Genomic DNA, 26,154 nt, shown 5'->3' on the forward strand with positions numbered 1-26,154 from the left:
TTGACTTGCTAATTTCCGTCTTTGTGATGGCGCAAACCCGCGTGAAAATGACGCAACCTTGCCGCGTCCTTGACCGCGGCTCGTTAATATTCAGAAGCGGCGTCGGCGCTAACGAGACGGCGAGGCGCGAGGGTCGTCCACGTCGTCACGCCTTCTGTAGCGCGCGACCTTGCTAAAGTGACATGTGGTGAACACCAAGCGATAAATTAGCCAAGATTAAAACTTTGATCTTGGACTCAGATGACATTTTCTGTATGATTTAAATGTTTTGCAAAACTATTAATTTATTATTTGGAAAAAAAAACATGGATTTTTGCTCTCACGGTCCATTATACCTTTTATTATAATTTCTTGTGCGTCTTATTGTTCTTAATCTATCAATTTATTAAAAAAAAATTCGTATTGTATTTCCAGACTCATATTTCTTGTCCTCAAAATAAAAACTTTACTCACATTTTTTTGTAAACAAAAATTTTATGCAAAAATAATGCCTTTTCAAAAATAAGTTTCTCATTTTACATTTTCTTAAAATGGCGAAAATTTGCTATACATTTTTTTTGTAACATTGTGAAAGGATTTTTTGACAATTTTTTTTAGTTATAATTATTTCAACATTTTTTAACTTCTGAAATTCATGACTTTTTGGTCTCAAATTCATTTTTTTTAAATTACAACCTTTTTCTCATATAACTTATTTTTTGTAAAACTAAATTTATTCTAAAGCAAAAAAAAACTGCTCTATTCACCTTTTTAATACAACACTGCACTTTTATTGCTCTTCGAATGGTAGGCAATAATAAATAATGCATCTGTATGTGTACATTCATATATACATTTTATACTGTACTGTTATATATATATATATATATATATATATATATATATATATATATATATATATATATATATATATATATATATATATTTTGTCCTCATCATACACATATATACATATATATACATCCATACACAAATTTAAAAACAATAAAATGTGGCACGAAGTAACAAATTTGAGAGTTAATGAAATGAAAAGTATACAAGTTGGTCCTTTCTTGTCATAGTTTCAGTATTCAAAAGTATAAAGAACTGTACATTTAAAAATGCTATTTTAAAGTTCTCAAGAATGGAGAAAAGGGGGCAGGTCCTCAGCTTTGGTGGCTTTACGTTGACTTTTTTTTCTTGACACTTTTCGGCTCGCTGTACTGGACCTAAAAAAAAAAAAAACGCCAAAGAGCGTCAACATGCGCGGCAACAATAATTACGCCGATATTGACGATCAACATAATCTATACTCATCAATAACGTAGTTAAACAGTAAACTGCATCCATCCAGTTGAACTGTTTTTAAAGTCTTCTTTCGCAGCAGGTCGAACTTACCTTCTGCACGTCTGAAGGTACCCGGCTCAAGAAGTCCAACAGCTCGTTGTTGTCAATGGCGAAAGGGTTGCGCAATCGCTTGGTGAATTTGTTGATGCCTGCAAGCGAGAGAAAAAAAAAAAACTGAAACTGAGGGGGGAGGGATGGAGAAGGGATGACTAGCTGGATAGAAAGAGCTAACAGCTAGCTAGCTAGCAGATGGGTGGATGGATAGATGAATAGAAAGAAAGATAGAAAGAAAAAAATTAAGAAAGAACGAAAGAAAGAAAGAAAGAAAGAAAGAAAGAAAGAAAGAAAGAAAGAAAGGTGGCTATTTAGACAATAGCTAGCTAGATAGGTAGCAAGCGAGACAGACAGCTTGATAAGCGATAGCTAGCTAGGTAAATAGCCAACAACTAACTAGCTAGTTAGACAGATAAATAGCCAGGAGCTAGATCGATAGATAGGAAAAAGATGGAGATGATGGACAGATAGCAAACTAGAAAGGTGGTTAATTAGAAAGCCTCTAGCAATCTTGGTAGGTTGCGAGACAGACAGAGATAGCTAGCTAAATAGGTAAACAGCCGGCAACTAGCTAGCAAGAAGCTTGAAAAATTGCTAGCTAGAAAGGTGGCTAATTAGACAGCCGCTAGCTAGGTAGGAAGCTAACAAGACAGGCAGCTTGGTAAGTAGAAAGCTAGCTGCCTAGCTAGCTAGATAGATTAATAGCCAGCTGCTAGCTAGTTAGAACGAGACAGCCAGATAGCTAGCTGCTAGCTAGATAGCAAGACAGACATGTGATAGCTAGAAAGGTGGCTAATTAGACAGCAGTGTAGTTAACTAGTTAGCTAACCAGTTAGAAGATGTGAAAGAAGCATTTTTTAAATGTTTCTGTGGAAAAAAAAGGTTTTTGAGTGCCTCCTACCCCATATCAAGACAATGTACCGCAGCGGGATGTAATACAAGATCACAGTCGCCGTGACAAAAAGCAGCAAAGCCAGGCTGGACAGGAAGGGCTCCGACCAGTTGAACGTGCTAACAACAACAAACAAAAACACATAACCTTTTGCCAAACATCAAATGCGGAGTAAAAAAAAAAGTAAACGTTACTTTTTAATCCTCTCCCCGAAGTTGGCCACCTCATCCAGGAAGGTCTGAAGGCTGATGATGATGTCCTGAACCATGTGGATCTTCTCCATCAGACCTCGACGCTCAGATTCCTGGCAAAAAAATTAAAAAAACAAAAATCTTCTCTTAACCACAAATTGTTGTGTTTATTAATTTCATATTTCTATTCATTACCTTCTCATCCTCCTCCTCTTCATCACCTACGTCCATACTGCTCTGAGAACAACCACGGAATACGTTCACCAAACGTGATCTTTTTTCATCCAAATGTCAAAACATGGAAGTCTTGAAGACACACAGGAGCAGCACCGAGAGACTCACTAGGTCCTGACTGACGTGTCCTGAGCAGATCTGTAAGTAGTTCCATAAGATGAGCAGGACCAGGATGAGGGGCAGCATGTAGAACTCCCAGTGCCACACGATCCACAAGAACACCTGCAAACGTGTCACATGATTAGTCCGCCAGTGGAAGGGCAGCAAACAACTTCCTGTTTGGAGCGTCACCATTTCCTGCTAGACCCAAACCTCATTCCATGTCCTATACATGTTCTGGTCTGAGCTGCATGAGTTCTGCCTAGCAACAAGTGACAAGTATTATGAATACTGTACTGTGTTGTCTTTTTTTTTAAACTTTCTTTGACCACTTGAAAAAAGACATACTTGGCCTACATGTCATTCAGTAGCAATAAATCCTCTTGAATAAAGGCTTGGCCTCGATTAAATAATAAATCATATTTATGATCTGTGCATATTTATGATCTGTGCTCAAGTTGCTCAAAAAAGCCGGACAAAGAGACTCAGCGATTAAAGCTCTGAATAACACCAAAACAAGAACTTGCTGAAAATAAAAATTGCACTCTATGAAACTATGCTTTTTATTCTATAATATTTATTCTATTTATTTATTACGAACCAATCAGAGCAGTGCGCCAGTTTCCTTGCATACCAGCTGTACAATAACAGTAAAGGAATTCTACTCGATAAACCTTCAAATTTTCACTTTGAAAAAATAAACGCAGTTTGTTATGAAAAAAACAACAACACCGGAGTATCATTGTTATATTAAGCCACAAAGAAGAGTGAAAAATGTGTACTTCAAGAGCAGAGCGGGAAACACTGTGCACAGTGTATTAAAAAAAAAAAAAAAAAAAAAAAAAAGGCTACCAACTGTGGCCACCGCGGGGATCTCCCAAATTAATGCCGGAGAATCGGCGGCGTGCCAGAGCGGTAATCCCGTGGACTGGAGCCAAAGCAGGGATTTAGGGAAGAAGGGAGCAAATAAAAGGTGAGGCGTTTAGTGCGAGAAGAAGAGAGCAGATGGCCGCACAGTGTCTGTGTGTCATTATCTCCCTTGACTAGACCTCCGCCGAGGACCGCCCACGTCCATTAGGCTTACAAAAAGCCGCGTTATGAAGTCATGGTTCTGCGAAGGCTCCACGGCCTCTCGGAACCTTCCGGATCCCCGGCGAGCCTCTGAAAAGGGAGCCGCAACATTGCTGGAAAATTTCCCCACACTTGGGGCCATGGGAATGCGAATGCTCATGCGTGGAGAGAATAAAATGGTCAAAGTAATCAGAATGAAAAAAATATAAAATATTTGTCTTTTTTTTTTGTACACAACACCTCTGCTCCGCTCTCAATGAATAAATGCCTTACTAAAAATTTTTTTTTTAAAAATGCCTACTTGGGAAAAAAATGCCAAGTGGTTCATCCAATTAAAAAAACAAGCCTGCAATGCAATTAACTCATTTGATGCAGAAGAAATAAATTACTTAAGTTATTAAATTGTGAAGTAAATGACTGCTTTGGGTACTAAAGTATAGAACTAACTGATTACTCTGGTACTAAATTAATCAATTACTTTAGTCCTTTGAATACTGAAATAATTGAAAGTAATTGCTTGCCGATAAGTTTACTTAAAGTAATTAATTACTTTACGTCTTAAAGTACATAAGTAATTGACTATTTTAGGTACTAAAGTAGTGAACTAATTTATCACTCTAGGTACCTAAGTACTAGGGTATATAATTGTTTTATTTTGCTGAATTGTAAAGTACAGTAATTGTGGACTGGTACTACTAAAGTCATCAACTACTTTGAGTACTAAAGTACTGAACTAATTTATTACTTGAGGTACTAAAGTAATGAACTGCTGTAGGTAATTGAGTAGCAGAATAATTGATTGCTTCATGTTTTAGGGTACTACGGTATTTAACTACTTTAGTTAGTAACGTACTGAACTAATTTATTACTGTGAGTACTAAAGTACAAATGTAATCAATTGCTTTAGATGGTTGAGTACTAAAATAATTGATTACTTCAAGTCCAAAAGTACAAGAGTAATTGACTTCTATAGGTACTAAAATACTTAACTACATGATTACTTTAAGCACTCAAGTAGAGTTGTAAAGTAATTGATGATTTTAGGTACTACGAAAGTCATCAACTACTTTGAGCACCTTTGTGTATTAAAAACTCACTGCAAAGGCCACTAAACTCCTCTGGACGCTTTCCCACTGGAAGCAGCTCTTCACGTACTGCAACGTGGACGTGATGGCCCGGTACAGTGCCTGCACTCTCTGCACGTTCCTGGCCAGAGCCTGGGAAACACAATTTAGTTTAGTTTCTGTGTAAATAAAAAAATAACAGTCTAACTGCCATCAGTCAATGCCTGATAAGTAGACATAGCTAGCTAACTAGCCAGATACATAAATAGTTAGCATCTAGCTGGACAGATAGCAAGAGATAAACATCTAGCTAGCCAGGAAGGTGGCAAAATATACATCAAGTTAGCTAACTAAATAGACAGAAGACCGCAAGATAGGTAGATAGCTAGCTAGCTAGAGAGATATTTAGCTAGCAGCTAGATAGATAGATTGGGAGGTGGCTAATTCAACAGAAAGCCGACTAGCTACATAGATTAGCTAGCAGTTAGATAGGTAGTTATGTAGCTAGCTAAATAGATAACCAGAGATAGGTAGGTAACAAGCTTGATAGATAAATAGCTAGCAGCTAGCTAGATAGGAAGAGAAAAACATCAAGATAGCTAGGAAGATTATGGCTAGCTTAGCTGCCGGCTAGCTAAATAGATAGAAAGAGATAGGTAGATAAGTAGCGATAGCTAGCATATATGTATATCTAGGGGATTCATGTTTAGACTATTCCAAAAACATAAATACACATCTTTGGGAGAGAATGTTGATTGGTGATATTAATGAATTAATCTCCTTGTTTTTTTTTTGTTTGTTTTTTTTTTAATATTGACAGCACTACCAAAAACATTGAAATAGTCTTTGATGTTCCGTCTTCAGAATGACATTTCTTACTTGAACTCACTTGCCCAGTTAAAACGGATCATTGACATCCGTAGCCGTCAATGGCAGTGAATGAGTTGAGTTTTTCCTTTTTTCCTTAAAGCGCTTACGCGTCGTCTCATCATTAGCATGGTTGCTAACAAGGATGGGACGCGCACATGTCCGCCAACTTCAAAGACAGTAAATTAGCGACGAGCACGGGCCCGTGTTTTGGCATCCGGGCTCCGAAGCGGGTCGGGCAGGGAGGGTTCCGCGTTGTCAGAAATCTGACCTGATTTTGTCCAACATGAAAACAAGCATTAGGACGTCACAGCCACTGGAAGCCAATTTGGGCGTTAGCGGGCGATGTATTGTGCGGCGACAATGAAGCTTTTGTGGGGAGTACAGACAGTCAGGCACCCGCTCTGGCACCCTGTCTCACACACTGTATATCAAACTAATGCGGCAGAACACGCCGCGGTCGGCGGCCATTAGCGCTCAATTCAAAGCAGCGGGCCGCTTTCGCTTTCCCCACTCTGCACCGAGGGCCTTCCGAACTTAACCCAAACACCGGCGCGTTGCGATGAAATGGAACGTTCGGATTCATTCGTTCGTGGAATTATCGAAGGATAACATTCGTTTGCGGAATATGAACGCAACAGCAAAATCTGACAGTTTTAGCCACGTCTGGGGCGGCCGTTTTGCCACTTGCCGTCGACTGAAAATGACATCACAGTTAATGTAAAGGACCAATCGCAGCACATCTGTTTTCTGAGTTTTGTCATGTGATGTACGCAATATGAAGCCGCGATCGGTCATAGCTTGATCCCTGCGTAACTGTGATGTCATTTTCAGTCGATTGCAAATGACAAAATGGCACCCCGTGAGCTAGATAAAAATGTTGGTTTTGCTGCTCACAAACATGATACTAATTTAAATACTGTTTACTTGAGTTGAGTTCCGTATAACATCGTTGTAAAGAAAATTTCTGGGTCAACTTCCCCTTTAAGAAAAACAACAGGAAATCAGTCACGCACCTTCTATATTTTTTTTCCCAGCTAAGTACACTCAAAACAACATTTAGAGATGGAAAACTAAAATCTAGCTAAACACATCTTTTCAGCACCTCCAAAACATGTCTAAAAATTGCGCCAATAAGGAAGGGTAAATTATTTACTGAAAGGGGTGTGTCTATGTATGCAAATACAATTGTATTTACTTTAATACTGTGTACTGTTATAAAGTTAGAGAGAATACAGCAAATTCATCAAAAAAGCATCTAGTAAACATGACATTTGAAATGGCCTGCACGAAAAAGTTACTGTATGTTTAATAAATTAAAGTCTAAGAATTTCTAAGTGGTCCTTGGATCCGTTCAAGGGCCTTGAAACAAAAACGTTTTGCAACGAGTACAGTTATATTAGCACCTTATTTATTTAGCAGCGATTTATTGGGTAGCTGCAGCTATTGGAGGTGTGGTGTGAAAGTCATCAAAAAGTGTCTCATACCTTTTTGGAAAATTTGGGATTATCTTCCATGAATTTCCTCTCCCGGGGCTGGAAGGTCCTTATGCTGGCTCGGATCTGGATTGAGAACATAGAAAAAAAAAATGTCAGCGGATTTTGGAGGTGTTGCGGCGTTGCCGACTCACGGGATTGAAAATGATCTCCAGCTCCAGCGTGATGCTTCCTTTGGTGAGGCCGCCCAGGTCCTCCTTCTTCAGGGGCAAGCTGATCTGCTGCCTGCTGCGGATCTGCGTCCAACACCAACACAAAAAGGGTCAGCGGGGGCGCGGGACCGACCGGGCCCTGACCCGGACCCCCAGTCCGGTCGGATCACGTCTCGGCGGCTTTGTACCGAGAGCAGAGGGACGGCCACTTTGCCCAAGAAATCCGGAGCTTTGTCTCCGTCCTCGTCGAAGACCGTCACCAGCAGGACCTCGTGGACGTCCCTCACAGGACTTTGGACACACGACGACAAGTCTTTTGTGATTGGTGACGTGATTTTTGCGTCCATTTTTCTTGTTTTGCATCTATCTGTCTGTCTGTCTGTCTATCTATCTATCTATCTATACATCCATCCATCCATCCATCCCTTCAAAATAATGTGGCATATCCATGTGATTTCTGCTCATACAAAGATGTGGAAGGTGTGGCAGAAATCATAATACAAATATTTAATTATTTAAACGAAATAAGTTGGAGGTGATACTGACAAAGTGAAGACTTTGTTCCACTCAGGCTGGAGGCTCTTGTAGACGGTGTGCGTCTGCAGCCTGTCGTTGCAAAGTTCCAAGACGCAGAAGGGGTCGCTCTTGCCTATGCCATGCAAAATAAATCAAATGATTCACCCGATGGGTTTTCAATTTACAGGGAAGAAATAGTTGAGGTTACCATTGAGATCAGCAGAGAGCAGGTCGCAGGCCTTGATGACTTTAACTTGGAGGAAGCCCACATCGCCGAGGTTCTTCAAGGTCCTTTGGAGGCTCTGAAAAGACCACAAAGCATTGTGCTTACGTCACATTAGGAGCATTTTTAAACATCAGTTAACCATGTTATTATGCATGTTTCACCATTTGCTATTTAATAATGACAATTTTATTTGCTATTTTTAAAATAACTTTGGAATACTAAAACTGATTATTGGGACGGCTAAAATAGCTGGCGCTTCCCATTGAGCTCATTTTCAGAGAAATGCTGCTATCTAGTGGCCTATAAAACAAGAACACGGACTGAGACGATAGAAATTGTGGGGAACGGGGGTGTTATTTTATTTATTTTATGATTTTAAATTGAATTTTCTATTGTGTTTGGGATTCATTGTATATTATTATTACTATTTTTTTTTAATTTACGCCATTAAGCATTATTTTAAATTAAATTTTTCCCAATAAAAAATAGACACTTTGGGCTATTTTTAGGACATTATTGTTGCTATTTTTATCTATTTTCCTTTGTTGAGGCTAGACAAACACAGAAAGGTTTTTAGGCTACTGACATAGTTTTCCAGCTGGTTCTGGTGCTCGGCCGGCTCATCGAGAGGCGCCGCGGAGAGGTCCGAGATGGAGACCCCGCTACAGGTGCTGACTGTGACCAGGAAGACCAGACGTCCTCTGCCCGAGTCCAACGACAACGTGAAGAGCTGCCTCTCTTCTGGGGGGACGCCCGAGAGATCCACCTCACACCTGCGGAAGAAATCAAATGGAATGGGAACAGAACCGGGGCACCAAAAAGAAGTCACGTTGAGAGACTCACATTCCCAAACACTCCTCGCTTCGTCTGCCCTCTTTGGACCAGAGTTCCAACTCCAGGACGCTGCTGCTGTCTATGAAGTGGTTTAAGATGAACCTTTCTCTCCACTGAGGCTTGGACACCTTACCGACATTCTGTACAGGGGAAAACATTTTTTTTTTTTTTACCTCTTATCCAAAATATTACCATTAGAGTAAATGCATCAAAATTCAATCAATAAATCTTTTTTTTTCATAATTTATTTTAATTGCCAGATTAAATAATGTAAAATAATAAAAAATAAATTAATCAGGCAATAAAAAAGCAAAATATTTTTAATTAATTTTAAATAAATATATATATATATATATATATATATATATATATATATATATAGTTTAATTCATGTCATGTGCAGCCAGCGTTTTGTAAAGTAAATAATAAATCATATTATTAGGTCATTTAAATATGCAGTTTAGACAAATAATTTGTGGCAAAGTATCAAGGGTCTAAGAATACTGCTTGTAAAAATGGCAGAAAATCATAGGTATGAAAATTTTCTGCACATCGCTGGCTGTTCAAAGGTTTTTCATGGTTCAGTCCCCTTTTTATTTTTGAATGTATTGGCACCTTGCTCTTGTAGCGCTGCTCGCCAAGCCGGAAGCGGACGAAGAGCTGGCCGGTCGGCGGGTCCACAGGGATGTCCTGGCCCTCCACCAGAGTCACCGTGAGCACCCAAGTCCACAGCTGACTCGTCCTCTGCGCCTCGGACAGCCGCGTGCTCTGCTGGAAAGAAGCCGACTGTGGGAGACGAAGTGCCTGTTACATCTTGGGAGCCGGTTCTGCTTAGGTGAGGTGAGATGGGAGTTTTTAACTTTCAAGTTTGGGAATGTGAAAAGTGGACCGAGTCATTCAAGTTGTCTCCAAATCCAAATCCTAAAATTGGAGGATTAAATTTGACCTCATGTGTTATGGCAGAAGTGATGAAGCAGGCGATTCTGCATTGTGCTAGCATGCATCGTGCAGACATGCTACTTGTGCGTTGAAAAGCATTCTAAAAGCATGCATATAATCAAATACCAGTTCAACGGGGCCGGTGTACCTAAAAAACGGGCCACTGCGTGTCCGCGGCTCACGTTCACTGTACAAATAGCAATAATGAGAATAATAATAAGGATAAACCACATACTAAAGCCTAATTCTCACCAACCGAAGCTATGTTTTGTTCAATTTCGTTTCAGGATCATCCCGAGAGAGAATGTCTCAAAACAGCTCATTCAAACATTTGGACATAAAAATCTTTACAATCTTAAATGAACTCGGAATATAGCCCACTGTCAGTTTTATAAACAAATGAATGATGTGTTTTTTGTAAAATGTTTTTGTTTTGATAAACATGAAATAATTTAGTCTTTTACTAAGTCAATTAGACTCAGACTTTGATTTTATTAATGTAAAAATGGTCTTTGTTGTATGATAACTATCTGATGTAAATTGATTTCTATGCAGTGTTTCTTCTAAATGCTCTACGTATAAATTGAGTAATATAACCGTTGTAAATATTAAAATTTGGATATTTTTTCATAATCATCCAAAACAATTTAGTGCTACTGGATGAAAGCATCAAAGTCAATGTAGCCATTGCCTTAATAAATATAACAAAATACTAAACAATAAAGACTATTTTAATCCTTTTATTTTAATAACATCACACACATTCTTTCCGTACAACATAAATCTTCACTAAGACAATTTTACTTTTTTAAAATAGTTTATGAAAAATTTAAGACCATCACCCTCAAAAAATCCAATAAAGTCCAATCAAAATCAAGGTAGACAATTTTTACGATTTTGCGAAATCTATTGGTAAACAAAAAAATCCTTATTGTTAAACCACCATAAAAGTCAATAAAAAGATAAACATATTTGATTTCACCATCGTTCTGTTTTAATATAATTATACATTTCCTAATGGATCATTATGTTACACAAATTTTTAACCTCGCTTGGATTTTTTTGCTACGGGCATCCAAAAGGGTCAAAACACACGAATTATAACCATACAGTCTGTGGATGAAGTTCGGTCTTTCTGAGACCCCGTAGTTCGCGGGTTTCAAAAGTAACTGCATTCTCTCCTTTCACCGCTAGATATCGCTAAATCTCGAACATTGCCTACTATAGCGGTAACCTGCTTCAGAAATAACGACGCGTGAATGTAATAATGACATCATGTTAGTGTGCCCATATCTTACCCGACTACTGCGTTTTCGGATTTGTGGCCAGCGCTGCGGGTGGGAGCATGCGTGTTAGGTGCAGAAGACAAAGCACAATCAGGTTAGTTGGCACTGCATGCCACAATGACACACTTAAACACAAAACAAATGAAAGGCAGTCAGTCTTTCAAACTTGTAGCTTGAAATGCCCAAAATCAAAACACCTCATCATGTCATAAATAAAAGTTTTTGCCTTCTTAAACTGTTCTCGTGGACATTTGATTAATTCTAATGACATTTTGGATGTCGCTGTTTTATCTTTGGGCACGCGAAAATTTTTTTTTTTCCAATATGGTGTTCCCTCGCTACATGGCAGTTCAATTATTTGGGCTTTGCTCTATGGCAAATTTTCATTTTATTACCTTTTACCATTGCAGGTTTACGTCACTATTTTTCCTTCTTTGAATTCGGACTGTCAAAAAATTCATGAAAATTCATGATCGCTTTTAACTTTACAAGAGAAAATAGCATAAGTATTTGTATAAGATTTTAGTGTTTCTATTTTAGGAAAAGAAGCAAGTTTTTATAGTGTTCCTGATTATGTTAAGAACGGGCCTTTACTAAAATTTCTTACATGGCGTTTTCATCGCTTATTTTTTGAGGCGATACTTTGTTGTTCAGTTTAAGTCCTCTAGATGTTTGTAGTGCACAACTCAAACTGGTCAGGCTTGTCCGTGTTACAAATTTTTCTTTACCTTGTATAAGTACAATATTTATAATTGTATATTTCGAATATTGTGTACAGTATTTTACTCAATTTTTTCCATTATTAATGTATATTTCTTTGTAATACCGTGAGGGCCTTTTGCCAGGAGTTCTCATGCACTTGGGTGTATTCGAATGACAAATAAACTTTGAATCCGAATCTCTGTTTCGGACAGCGGAGTACTCGGTAATGTAATGCTAAAAGAAATGCTAACCGCTACTTGGAATGACTGACATTTGGCCTTTACACACGTTAACGACAATGCGCAACAAAAAGCTGCCGCTATTAGTCATGCAACTAAGGTGTGCGAAAGCGCCCCCTACTGGTCCGCGTCGGCTGTCTCCATCCCTGCGTTTGAGGCTCATGTCCAGAAGAATCTCGCCCATGTCGTCCTCCAGACTGTTGGGGTCGTCCAGACGTAGACACAGCTCGTTCACACTCCACAAACGAGACGGAAAAAAGATAAGCATCTTAACAAAGTGCGATATATATTATTATTATTTTTTTTTTTTTTTTTAAAGAGGTGATCAACAGGGCTTACTTGTCCAGATCCAGGTCGCTGAGGAGAACGCTGGCCGAGCCCATGAAGTCGTCGGTGGTTAGGTCTCGGTCGTACACCTGTGTTGTCCCGATCGCGGTTACCATGGTGACAGATGCTGGTTTTCCTTTCGGGCATCACGGTGCCGGCCACCCACCTTGATGTAGAGCGACTGGCTGAGGTTCCGGACGGGGATGGAAAAGTTCTCGCCCCACACGGGGTTGAGGTTCTTGAGGACTACTTTGCTCTTATAGATGGTCTTTCCCTCCAGTTTGAACTTCACGTACGGGTCGCTGGTGCCTGAAATAGAAAATCCAAGGAATTATGCTTGGTAAATTAATAGAAAATAGACAAATTAAGGGAACAACTAATTAGATTTGATTGTATTTAAATGCAATGATGTGAACAAGGGTATTTTTTTTTTTTTTTAATCCATGCGATTGTGAGTCAACATGGTATCATTGGAACTGTCCACACCCCCAAGAAACAATGGCGCCACCTGTATGGTGTATAACCTCCATGAACCAGGAAGTAGCCTGCTAACTAACAGACACAAATGCAAAGCTCCATGAATTGTTTCAATTCACGCAGTGCAATTTCCTGCTGTGTTTTCAATAAACTTTGTCATCCTTATTTTTAGTTCGGCTTCGGTGGAAGTATCTATTTTCATTAGTAGCAATCCCGTTTTTGATATTTTTATTTATTTATTTTCATTTTATATATTTACTAATATTATTTATATTTATATCTAGATCAACTCATGCTCAAAATGCGGCTTGGGGGACATCAGTGGCCCGCCATTCATTTTGCAGGGGCCCTCAGCATTAATTTAAAAAAAAAAAAAAAGACCCGTAAATTTCACTATTGTAAAAACTCATTTCCAGAGTTATTTTTTCTTTTTTTTTTCATTTGTGAACACATTTCTACTAAGATCCCAAAAGAAGACACTTTAAGATGAAAACTTTCTTGCGTACAAATATTTGTTTATGAATATTTCTTTTTGATAATAGGTCTGACACTTGATGTTGATAATTTTTTTGGGGACAAATATTTATAATCAATTAATTTAATTATTTATTTTGTGAAGACGTTTCTACAGTCATCCCAAAATAAGACACTTTATGTGAAATATTTTTCTGTGGACACAAGAGCCGATAAAAAACATGAAAAAAAAAAAACAATGAAAAAAAAAACACTTGTTGAGCATAGCATGGATTCAAAAAAGCAAACAAAAGTCAGATGTTTCTCAACGTCTCCTGGAAGTTACTCCATGTGAGTTCCAGTAAAGAAAAGCGTCACCCCCTTCCAAGTCAATGTTTGGTTTGACGGGCCACAACTTCCTGTTCTGCTCCCGCAGTAAAATTACTGCTAACACAAACCACATTTTCCTTTTCCAATTAGCGTAGCGACCACATGTTGACTTTTTTTCCGACGACGTTCCAATGTTGCTCTTAAATTGTCTTGGGACTAAAATCAAATGCAAATTCCAAGTATATTTTTCGTTAACATTGACAGTATGTTAAATAATACATCTAAATAAATCTATAATATCTAAAAAGACAATGTCACCTCCAGAAAATGAATAATTGTTCGAAATTGATTTTTAGTTATGATCTTGCATTAACATCATTACCTGGACACACTGCGAGTGTTTTCAAAATAGTATTATAAATTACATAAGATAATAATTATATGAATAGTATTACATAGAAAAGTCATTTAAAAAAAACACAAACATATTTTTGTCAATCAAAATACAACTTTGCCTTCACAAAAGCAATTCGATACGCCCGAGTATCGATACCAGGTGTCAGTATCCCAATACCGGTCTGAGTTCATGGTATTGGGTGCCGATACCATCCGCCGATACTTATACAACTTAAAATTCCGACCGATAAAGCATTCCTTGCCGATAGTTGGTGATAACACTACAGCAATTTTGACACATCAGTGAATCATAAATAATCGGCGAGTCCTTAAGAGTGAATATTTATACTGGTATCAATCTGGAAAAAAGTGGTATCCGTTACAAACCTGATTTTTTCTTTTCTTGAAGACAGTTCAGAGTCTTAAATTAATCAAATCAACATTTTTTTTTGCAGACAATAACATCATAAACATTTTTGTCATCAATGGCTCTATTAAATTAGTCAGATAGGATCATTTAGTTTTACATGGGCCAAACAAAGTCGTTTCACAGGAGTGCAGTTGATATTTTCGGTGTGTTCGTGTTTTGTTGTTCGGAGCGTTAATAGCTCATTGTCTCGAAGGAACTTTGACAATTTGGGGGGGGGGGGGGGGGGGGGGGGGGGGTGTTCCGAATGCAGTGTACCCTTGAACAATGCCACCTGTGTATCCCCAGTGTCTTATTACCACTAGCAAACGTCTAATTAAACAAACGTCTACACGCTCGCCGGCCCCAACAAAGAAAAGCCAGACTTTGTTCCCCGGTCTCCTGTTAAGCGTTATCTGCCTCGGCGGATGGCAAACATAGGGTAGCGGGGCGGGGCTCCGACAGGTTCCGATACGCCGCCTGGAATTCTACTTGCAGCAAGATTGCGAGCTTAACTCGCTGACGCGCAGTGACATTAGCTCACATTCCTGACCGTCAATCATTTGACAACTTAGATGATGGCAAAGTGACAAATATAAATATATAAATATATATATATATATATATATATATAAATATATATATATATATATATATATATATATATATATATATATATATATATATATATATATATATATATACCAGAGCGGCTTAGTGAAAGGAAGCAACAGGGAATGTGAAAAGCAGCAATTGATTTCTTTTCCAATTCCAAATCCTTTTTCTTACCGCAGCGGTCCCTGATGACCAGGTTGCGTCCCTCCTTCAGGTCGATGGTAAGCAAGAAGGAGCTCATAGACTCTCTGCCACCCTCAAAGGAGCTGGAAGACTCCATTTCACACTGGACACACACCCACACGGATTAAAAAGTTTAGCGGGTCGCATATGGCCCTAGTGGCTAGTCCAAGCAATCAATCCTAGGTATTTATTATTTCCAAGAGTTAGGGTGAAAGAGGATTGGAAAATGGCTGGCACTGAATAAGTAATAAAGTAACTTTTTGAAAACATGTCTTATCAAATTAATTCCAGACATTTTTTTTTTTTTTGCAGCTAAATATGGGGAAACAAAGAAACGTAAAGCAAGTTATGCACAAGCTATGAATATTAAGTTACAAACTACGCACAATTGTGGCCAAAATAGTAATCACAATGCCACTTTTGCAAAAGATCGATTTATCGATCAATAAAACGTCTTGTGACAAGAACACATCATAATGTAACAAGGGTATTAAAAAAAAGTTGAAACGATACTAGATATGTCACAAATTAAGTTACTAATTCAAAGTTAAAACTTTTGTGGCATTATGTTACAAATTATGGACATTTCTTTAATTTTTGTATGATCTCATAAAAGAACCAATGGGGGAAAAAAACACTAGGGAGCTGAACTTTCCACCAGATTATTAAAACATGTAAAATTTCATAATGCAACTATTCTGACATTTCTATGAGATTGCAGCAGGACGTGCCAGATTCTGTATACAAAAATAATCATTGTCCAAATTTTAAAACCATTCGAATTACAATTTTGAAGATGCATTTTAGGATTAATGACATTGATTTTCCTGCGATTTTCGCAAAATTCCATTGAGCGGCGGTCAAACTATGTTGGCAAACAGAAAATTATTTGTTGGCTTGTGTTTCACCTCAAGACAGTAGGTGGCAGTAGAGACCACTTAAAGACAGACCATACCATTTTTCCATTTTTTTTGTGGGTGTGAATAGATTTAACCTACATACGTATGGATAAGTAATCGAAGGAAAAAAACTTCATAAATAATGTAATTTCTCCTTTAAAAGCATTTACAAAATTAGAAAAAAATGCATAGTTTGTGTGGACAAGGGTTAAAGACAATCAGGACTTTGGTTGGCTTCCTGAAACTATTTTTTTTTTGCGGTAGAAACTAAACTCCGAATAGCATCCGCAACTGACGTCGGCATAAAAAGCAAAAAGCGGTAGTATCAATTAGCGCATGCACACAAAGGGCAGAACCGCGATGGCAAACATCCTTTTTGCTTCGGTCTTAAATGTACCGCGAAAGCCAACCTTTAACAAATATCCAAGGGAGTGAACTCCTGAAAAAAACCAAAACTCATTCAGTTCTTCTTCTTTAGTCAATAGACTTTCGTGTCGGATAGCAAATGAAAGTCAAAACATTCCTCACCTGGCGCCAAAAGCGTGGCGGTAAAAAGTCCCGGGCCGCCCGTATCGAAGCGGACCGTAATCCCGAGTGAGCACAAGTCGCTCGTTAATGTCGGCGCCGGCAGCTGTGCGGCGACGGTGACACGAGATACCTGGCCTCCGACAATACCTCGGCTTTTGTTCCTCGGCCAAAGCTATTTGCTCACCGGCCAGTTTCCACATCGCTCGGACGGCGAACAATGGCGGCGAGCGTGAAAAACGCTGGAGTCTGATTTGTAAACACCGCACGGATGACATCACCATCTGGGCTCACCCCATTGGACGTTACGCGACGCACGCCGGTGCAATACAACAAACCCGGTTTAGGTATCAAATTAATTCAAGACAATTTTTTTTTTTTCGCAGCTTAAAATGGGGAAAATAAGAAACGTAAAGCAAGTTATGCACAAGCTAAGAATATGAAGTTGCAAACTAGGGCTGCGCCATTGCGGCCAAAACAATAATCGCAATTATTTTGGTCAATTTTCAAATCACGATTATTCATCACGTGTGGTCAATCACGTCTATTTATTGCCCTTTTTAAAATCATAATAATAAACTAAAATAAATAGATACAGTAAATAATAATTACGGCAATTAGCACACAGGGCAACACAGCGAACTTACTTGCTGAGTGCAAACACATGAAAAAAAAAATGAAGCCTACTTAGAACCAAGTGCGTTATTTACTTTTAAACAAATTTTAATCAATTAAATGTCATTTTGGGTCATTTCAAACCAAATTTATTACGCATTTTTTTAAAAAGGGTCTCAACTGACAGCTAGCACTGTACATATTAGGAAACTCAACGCCATTTCACACTGGTAAATAATATATCAGTGTGGGAAAAGCAGAGGCTTTTGTCATGCAAACATGTGGGAAACATTGCCCCCTGGTGGCAGGGGGACAACATGCTTGATTTGACATGTAGTGCCAATATCGTGATCACGATTAAAATTCGATTTCTTGTGCAGCCCTAATTCAACTCATTTAAAGTAAGTATTCATTCTTTTTTGCCGAATATTTCCACAGGATTTTCTTTTTTAATGAATCGAACTTTTAAATAAATGCTTGTTTGTTTGTTTCTTCCATTAAAATCAATCTCAGTTATAATTTTGCACGAAAATTTGCACGGCCGGCGCTCCTACGTTTCCAAACGGCCCGTCCCACGGCCACACTCCCAAACCGGCGGACGACGCATCAAAAAAAAAACAATATTCAAATCCGAGCAAATTGTGCTTGGGGTTGATGCAGGGTTCACGCGTAATCCTGCAGCCAGGTGACACCCGCATATGCGGTACACACCTGCGAAGGAATGTTGACAATGAAACTTGCCGGATGGGATCTTTGGCCGCTGGAACGGGACGATTATCACGGCGCAATTCCGACATACTCTGAAAAGCGGCTGAATGCCATTTCGCACTCGGCTGTGATGTGAGACCAATGCGCGCGCCTGACACCTATCATGTGACCTACCAAGCCACAGGATCATGTGAGAAACAAATTCCACTATCAGGATACCATCATATATGCTATGTTATATGATATATCATATCATGATATAAAACTGTATATATATGATAACATGAGATGACATACTGTATGATACCATGTATAATGATATTTACTATGATACTGTATATGATATGCAACATGTGATATGATATATATATATATATATATATATATATATATATATATATATATATATATATATATATACTGTATATATGATGTGATATATGATATGATGTGATAAGATACATATGATACTGTCTCTGAAGAAATATGATACTGTGTATAATGATATAAGATATGATGTGATATATGATACTGTCTCTGATGATATGAGAGGATATATGAAACTGTGTATAATGATATGACATATCATATGACACTATGGTATGACATATTTAATATGATATCATATATGGTTTGATAATCTCTCTCTCTCTCTCTCTATATATATATATATATATATATATATATATATATATATATATATATATATATATATATATATATATGTATGATATATTGTATATATGATGTGATATATGATATTGTCTCTGATATGAGATGATATATGATACTGTGTATAATGATATATATATATATATATATATATATATATATATAGATATAGATATATATATATATATATATATATATATATTATACTGTCTCTGAAGAAATATGATACTGTGTATAATGATATAAGATATGATGTGATATGATATATGATACTGTCTCTGATGATATGAGAGGCTATATGAAACTGTGTATTATGATATGACATATCATATGATACTGGTATGACATATTTAATATGATGATATCATATATGGTTTGATAATCTCTCTCTCTCTATATATATATATATATATATATATATATATATATATATATATTTTTTTTTTTTTTTTTTTTTTTGTTCCTCCCACCTGCGAGCCATCGTCAGCACCGTCCAGGCTGCACGCGGTCATTTGGGCCTGCCCCTCAGGTTCCGTTCCGGCGTCGTCGGCGCCTCGGGCCGAGCGGCGCCGCCACTCCGGCTGCCCGTTGTCCATGTGGACGCCGTTGAAAGACTCCTGGGAGGACGTCCAGTCCATCTCGTCTGCAGGCACGCCCAAGGTGTGGGCACTCATTGTGGACGCCCCTCCCCTTCCTACGCCAGCTAGTTGGGCAGGATGGCCCAGCGGCGTGGTGGGGCTGCTGTAGCAGGAAGCGGGACTCTTGGCGAGGTAAGGGGAGGAGGAAACTGTGCTGTCCCCCTTCATGTCTCGCATGTCCGGCACCGAGAAGCTCAAGCGCTGGTCGATGGTGGACAGGTCCGGACGGGGGGCGGCGGACCCTTTTTTCCCCACGCCCGTCTTGTCCCGCCGCAGCTTCCTTCGTAGGTTTTGCAGCATGCTGGCAGTCTCGGTGTCCTATTTTTTTTTTTTTTTAGTTTACGGCCATCTATGACACAAAGATAAAAAAAACAAGCATTAACAATTGAGGCCCGACTATTATGGATTTTTTTTTGGATGATTTTTGGCCCCAAAAAAACAAAAATAAATTTATTCACTCCCAAAAACGTTTTTTTTAACTTTTTTTGTTTTTGTTTTTAGGAGTCCAGAAATTGAACCCCAGGTATCTAATTATATATATTTTATAATTTTTTCTGTGCTGGGCTTGAGGACAGTCTAAAATAGGCTGGTACTAGGGCGGCACAATTATGTCCTATATAATAATCACAATTATTTCGGTCAATATTGATATCAAAATGATTAATTAATAAACGATAATTTATCAGGTTTGGTCCAACATGTCTAGTTTTTCCCCTTTTTTTTTTAAACAAGCACTACAGAAACAAAGCTTCAAGGTCTGATACTTACAAATATTAATAATAAACTAAAATTAATATATAAAGTAAATCATTCCAACAAATTCACCCACCAAGACTTTTTAAACTGCAGTGAACATTTTTTTCCTTGATCACACTAATAATTCATGCGATTAAAAAAAAAATATAGCAAAAAGCTTTATATGTTTTAAAATGTTGAAGTCATGGGTGTCAAACTAATTTTAGCTTGCGGGCTGCCAAGTGTGCTGGATCAATAAATTCTTTCAGTGAATAAAGGTCAAATAAATCAGCAAATATCCGCCATTTATTTTGGTTTTGAAGATACTGTATATTCCATGTAATACAGTATGAATAAATCACACATTTTGAAATGTTTTTGTTTTTTTTTACACATCTTAGAAACAATAAATCCCAACATAATAGTATGAACCTTGTGCCAGTTGCAATGATCAAAAAGTTACGTGCTGACTATTGTCTTCTTTTGCGGTCTTCCAGATGGATGCCTGAACGCACCCTTCCAGCCCTCGAACACACCCTTCAATATGTAATGGACGCATGCCAACTCCTGCCTTGTTACGACAAAAAAAAAAAACAGGAAGACAAAAAAACAACGACAATTACGAGCGTTTACAAAACACGACCAGGACAGCCTGGCGTGGGAAACGCCAATTAATATCGTGCGGGGCTGGGAAAACTTTCAAACGCAATATTCGCTGGTAATCACTGAATACATTCGTGGATAATTGTTGTATCATTTAGAATGTCAATCAACATTTTTGAGGTAAGAAGGAGCTTGCTTATTCAAGTTTAACCTATCACATCAATGCAAAGCACCCACGGCTAACAAAAGCAACAAAATCCCTACTGCCGTGTGTGGGGTGGAAGACGTGAAAACGGAAGAGCGCGTGAGAGTTGGCGGTCCGACGTTTGAGGAATTTGACTTCAAACAACTCCCCCACGTGTGGCAAGATGGTCATATGCATTTTTGTGGACTAACACATCAATGCAAAGCACCCACAGCTAACAAAAGCAACAAAATCGCTACTGCCGTGTGTGGGGTGGAAGACGTGAAAACGGAAGAGCGCGTGAGAGTTGGCGGTCCGACGCTTGAGGAATTTGACTCCCCCACGTGTGGCAAAGATAGTCATATGCATTTTTGTGGACTAACACATCAATGCAAAGCACCCACGGCTAACAAAAGCAACAAAATCGCTACTGCTGTTTGTGGGGTGGAAGACGTGAAAACGGAAGAGTGCGTGAGAGTTGGCGCTCCGACGTTTGAGGAATTGGACTTCAAACAACTCTCCCAGATAGTGATATGCATTTTTGTAGACTAACACATCAATGCAAAGCACCCAGCAGCGAGCGCGGTTACAGCTAACGTTAACAACAAAGATGCTAACGTAGCGAGCCACAGCAAAGCTCTTTGACGAACTCAACTGCTAAACACCACACGTTCAAGCAAGGATGTTTTACTTTAATTTAAATATCGAATTATTTGTAAAATGACAAAAACGGTGGAAGGTAAACGGTGAAGTATTTTATTAAAGAAAATAAAGAAGCCACTTTTATCTGCCGCGAAAACACAACAAATAAAAAAAAAGGTTTCTTATGAGTATTCCTGAGATAATTTGTGGATAATTAGATCAATTAATTACAGATCTTAACTCATTAATCTTTAATTCTTTTTAATCTCTAGACAGTATTGTATTGGAAATTAATGGAGAGCAAAAATGATGCAAGAGCTTTTTTTGTGGGTCTACTCGTGATACGGGAAAATGACGTGTGTATTGATCATTAGGAATGTAGCGCGTCACGTAGCCGCCGTCATGCGATAAACAGGACGTCGACAGCCAAAAAACATATTTGGGAAACTGTGTTTTTCACGGTCACGCCATCAAAAAGCAACAAATTCAAGCGGGGACCTCGCAAAGGTTCATGGATAAACAAATGTTTTTGCACGTCAGTATCAAAGACCTTGACAGCGGCGGGTTAAAAAAAAAATATCTGCTGTTAGACTAACATGATCTAAAGTCGTTTTTTTCTATTTAACATGTAGAGCTGTCAGTATTGAATATTTATATAATCAAATATTCTATTATTTCATTGATTAATCAACAATTTTATCTTGCACTAAAGTGTAATGCACTCAGTTTTTCATTGTATATTTTGACAGTACAATTTTAACACGAAACAATGTCTCATGAACTTGAGTAATCGAGTTCATGAAAACTACACAATGTGAGTATCCTACACTGGTATCGACTGCCTTTGTGAGTACACAAACCAGGATATAAGGCCAGGTATCATCTTGATATCCATACTTGGCATCAGTACTCACTTGGTATTGGAATGTGCCACTCTGGTTTTTTTTTTCCCCAGACCGATACCAGTATGGAGAGCTAAAATCTGATATCACTTGTTTTGTTAACCCCCTAGAAATGTCGTTAAAATTTCACAAAATTAGTGGAAAATTAGCACAAAATTTTTGACCTGTCATTTCTTGATTGTAAACACTAAAGTGGCCAATACTAATATTGGTTGCTAATGCAAGTACAATATCTTGAAATTAAGCCAGATATCTTGATACGGAGACTGTGTATCAGTCCTCATGACTCCATTTTTCCAGTACTATACCAGTGCAACTACACAACTCTAAAAAAAGTTTCCGATACCAAGTACAGATACCATTTGTTCTATAAATACATCAAATTCCCTCCCTCCCCAAAAAACGTCAATGACAGATCATTTTCAAGAAATACAGTATATACCACTCCAACATTTTCCTTAAAATTTCACAAAATTATTGCAATTTTCTATTCTTCTAATTTTCTCTTTTTTTTAATCATTATTTCTAGACATGCACTTCGTCTTAATGGGCATCTTTCACACACATGCCTTTAGTTATCCGATTCTGGTATTGATACCTGGTATCAGCCCGATACTGACACCTGGTATCAGTTTTCACTCATCTCTATATAAAACATTTAGAATGAGGACAATATTTACATTGTGTTTCTATTTTCTTTGGTGGAAGTTTAGGTGCGAATTATTTTGAGACCATTAACACACACATTTATATATATATATATATATATATATATATATATATATATATATATATATATATATATATATATATATATATATATATATATAAGAAAAAATGAGAGTAAGTCGGAATTCAAGCGTTGGACTGCGATAAGATTGCATCAAGCACACACTCACACACACACGTGCCCACTTTCTCCTCAAGACGACCACGTGACTTCCTCTTCCTCACATAAATCACTTATTGGGACATAAAATCATCGCAATCAGCTCATGGCAAATATAGCGAGAAGTGACTTTCGCCGGATCTCGTCACCTTTGAGACTTTTTCTTCTTTGTGTCAGGAAGTGAGTGCGCAAGCTCAACAAGTGGACGGGTCGTGTCAGAACATGACAGGAGTCACAGGACGTTTTTTTTCCCTCGTCTCTCGTCAGACCAAAGTATGCATCAGGGAATAGGCATGTTCAAATAACTGTCTGCTATCGCCACATAATTATTAAAATGTTTCAAAAATCTGAATTTCTTTTTTCATAATACAGGATGAACTCTTGGAGGATTACTATTAACTCATTCAGTCCAAAGCCATATTTTTACGTTTTTTTTCTTTATTTTTTTTCCAACTGTCTGGCTAAAGAAATGTCTAAAAATAGCTGGTACTAAATTAATTAAGCGCTGAAGTAATTAACTACTTTAGTACTTAAGGACATAGCCAATTGATTACTTCAGGTAATTACGTTCTAAAATAATCTAAAAAAAATAAAATAATCAATTACTTTAAGCCAGAAAGATGGAAGGGAAGTTTTATTGTTATAATATAATTTGTATTTCAATTTATTGCATTTACATGTTGCCTTTAAGTGCACAAATAAATAAATAAAGTAAGCAACTCTACTAAAGTTCCTGGGATGTAATGTCTAGATTCTTTAAACAAGAAGAAAACAAAAACGTAAAAATATGTCTTTGGCATTGATTGGGTTAAGTTTTATAGGATAGAATGATGGTCGAAGGAAAGAACTAGGGTTAAGTTTGGGCAGGTGTCACCTTACTGTCCCTTAATTATTATCTATAAACACTAATAAACGTCATCACAACATCGCAAATGTAACAGCCAATCAAAAGGCAGACTCATGCATTCAATATTCATACTTTGTTTTCACAAAAATATTTAACCGTATTTCTTGTTTTACATTCAGCAGTAGCAAGGAAAGTAAAAGGTATTTATAAATAAAATTCAGTACTAAGTGTAATCACTGTGACTGCCATCAAGGCGCACTCATAAAGTATAGTCATTGTTTTACAATAATACTTAACCATTTTTATTGTTTCCCCATTCAGCAGTGGCTGGGAAAGTAAAGCGTAGTCTGGCGCCAAAATGCAAGATTGCAGTTACTAAATTGGTCAACTGATCATTGCCAAAGTCGGTATTTCCACAATCTAGATTTTACCCCACTGCTTCTCCTCTACGCTCGTCCAAAATACTTTTTGTAAGTACCCTGATATGGACGAGTTCTTTGTTTGTCGTTGCGTGCTCTGACATTGACATGCAAATGTATGCATACAAGTTTAAGTGCGCAAACGTAAAAGTTTGTTTAATCGTGTACAGTAAAAGCTTGGAGAATCAGAACCGAAAATCGAACCCGGAAGCTTTGTCTCGCTTTTCCCACAGAACTTTTCCCCACAGGGTCGGGCGTCGTTTCGCGTGAAGCTCACCTGCCCTGCTGCAGGTGTGTCCCTCCCGGACACAAAAGTCCGAAAGACAAATAATGACGTTTATTTACCTTGGAGGCGACGGCGGACGAACGTCTCCCCGCGAACTGTGCACTCTTCTCCCGTTCCCTGCGTGACTGTGCGAGCCTCTAACTAGCTTCTGTTTTTTTTCCCCTTCCAACGTTAAACACTGGACAAAAAAAGGCTTCCGTTAATTTTCGAAATAAAAGCTTACAGGAGGAAGACGGTATCTTGAATAGCGAAAATAACGACGTTAAATCGAGGATCTTTGTAAACATACTTAATTGCTAACACATGTATTAAATCAACTACAAAGAACGAATCAGTGAGAAAGTGAATTTCACATGATCTTATTTTTCCTTTTGTTTACGTGTGTTTTGTATGGCGTTTGTTTTAAATCATAACAAATTAAAGTAACAAAATCATAATCATAACAAAAATCGGTAAAACAGATACTGTAAGTTTATCAGAATTTTATCTGTTCACAAAAAAGTAGTTCCGTTGAGTTTCTAACCCCCCGTGCGAATGTGCAGGATGTGGTTTGTTTCCTATTGTCTTCACGAGAAACCTAGTTCTCATCAGTATAGTGCTGTCATGATTTTTCCCCTACGTTTTTACTTTCTATCTTTGTCACTCAAACTCACTTGAACGCTACACAATTACATGTAAAAAATAATTATGTCCACATTTTAGATGTTGAATTGTCAACGTACACAACGCAGCTGTCCGAGTGATTCGGAAATTATATCAAAAGTTAAATAATGTCTGCTGCAATCAATACGATATCACTACGAACCTCGCGAGATAAGAATGATCACAATTTTGTGGTTAAAAAAAAAAAAAATCACTGAATACAATAAAAACCTATTGATAAAGGTCATGAGGTTGAAAAAATAAAACACAATATTATGTTTTTGTACAAAGCAAAAGCAGTGAGAAAGTTCGGCTTGGGCTGTCGTTTCATTGTAGAGTTCCTATTGTAAAGAGTTCCTATTGGCTGAGTGGCGCAAAGCATTGTGGTCCACGTAGTTTTTAGTGTTGCGTTCTGTTGACGTGGACAAAAAGCAATGTTTTTGATGGGGATATATTACTTTTAATATCGTAGTACAACGAGTATATTGAGGTGATTTTAAAATTGCTTTATCACCATTGCCGTTACATCCAAACGACCAGATGAAACTTCGAAACGTCAAAGGTGAATAATGA

General features: G+C 37.9%; 1 protein-coding gene across 6 annotated transcripts; it reads right to left on the reverse strand.

Moving 5' to 3' along the window:
- Positions 1-932: 932 nt before the first annotated feature.
- Positions 933-25,130, reverse strand: mctp2b (multiple C2 domains, transmembrane 2b). 6 transcript variants are annotated; one of them, XM_088412841.1, is made up of 22 exons: positions 24,999-25,130; positions 19,265-19,781; positions 15,367-15,478; positions 12,682-12,824; positions 12,528-12,604; positions 12,310-12,424; positions 11,260-11,292; positions 9,638-9,790; positions 9,032-9,162; positions 8,775-8,961; positions 8,171-8,264; positions 7,993-8,095; positions 7,635-7,737; positions 7,429-7,530; positions 7,286-7,360; positions 4,965-5,084; positions 2,806-2,919; positions 2,659-2,700; positions 2,467-2,576; positions 2,282-2,391; positions 1,378-1,475; positions 933-1,208 (listed from the first exon to the last, which is right to left on the reverse strand). In XM_088412841.1, the coding sequence occupies exons 2-22, from the start codon at positions 19,730-19,732 to the stop codon at positions 1,161-1,163; spliced, it is 2,538 nt and encodes an 845-aa protein (XP_088268967.1). In that variant the 5' UTR covers positions 19,733-19,781; positions 24,999-25,130; the 3' UTR covers positions 933-1,160. The 6 variants fall into 6 exon arrangements, with proteins under 6 accessions (XP_088268967.1, XP_088268966.1, XP_088268965.1 ...); XM_088412840.1 differs by having other exon boundaries at positions 9,638-9,793; XM_088412839.1 differs by having other exon boundaries at positions 9,638-9,808.
- Between the last annotated feature and the right edge of the window lie 1,024 nt (positions 25,131-26,154).

The sequence above is a fragment of the Hippichthys cyanospilos genome, chromosome 4 (assembly GCF_059441005.1).
Source record: "Hippichthys cyanospilos isolate Australia breed blue-spotted pipefish chromosome 4, RoL_Hcya_1.0, whole genome shotgun sequence".
In the NCBI taxonomy this organism is placed as follows: Eukaryota; Metazoa; Chordata; class Actinopteri; order Syngnathiformes; family Syngnathidae; genus Hippichthys; species Hippichthys cyanospilos.

Excerpts from the sequence above, each read along its gene's own strand:
- mctp2b (XM_088412839.1), bottom strand. The coding sequence starts at position 19,732 with ATGCTGCAAAACCTACGAAGGAAGCTGCGGCGGGACAAGACGGGCGTG. Across the intron at positions 12,825-15,366 it reads GGTCATCAGGGACCGCTGCG|GCACCAGCGACCCGTACGTG; the intron begins GTAAGAAAAAGG and ends TTTCTATTTCAG. Across the intron at positions 12,425-12,527 it reads AGCGACCTGGATCTGGACAA|TGTGAACGAGCTGTGTCTAC; the intron begins GTAAGCCCTGTT and ends TCGTTTGTGGAG.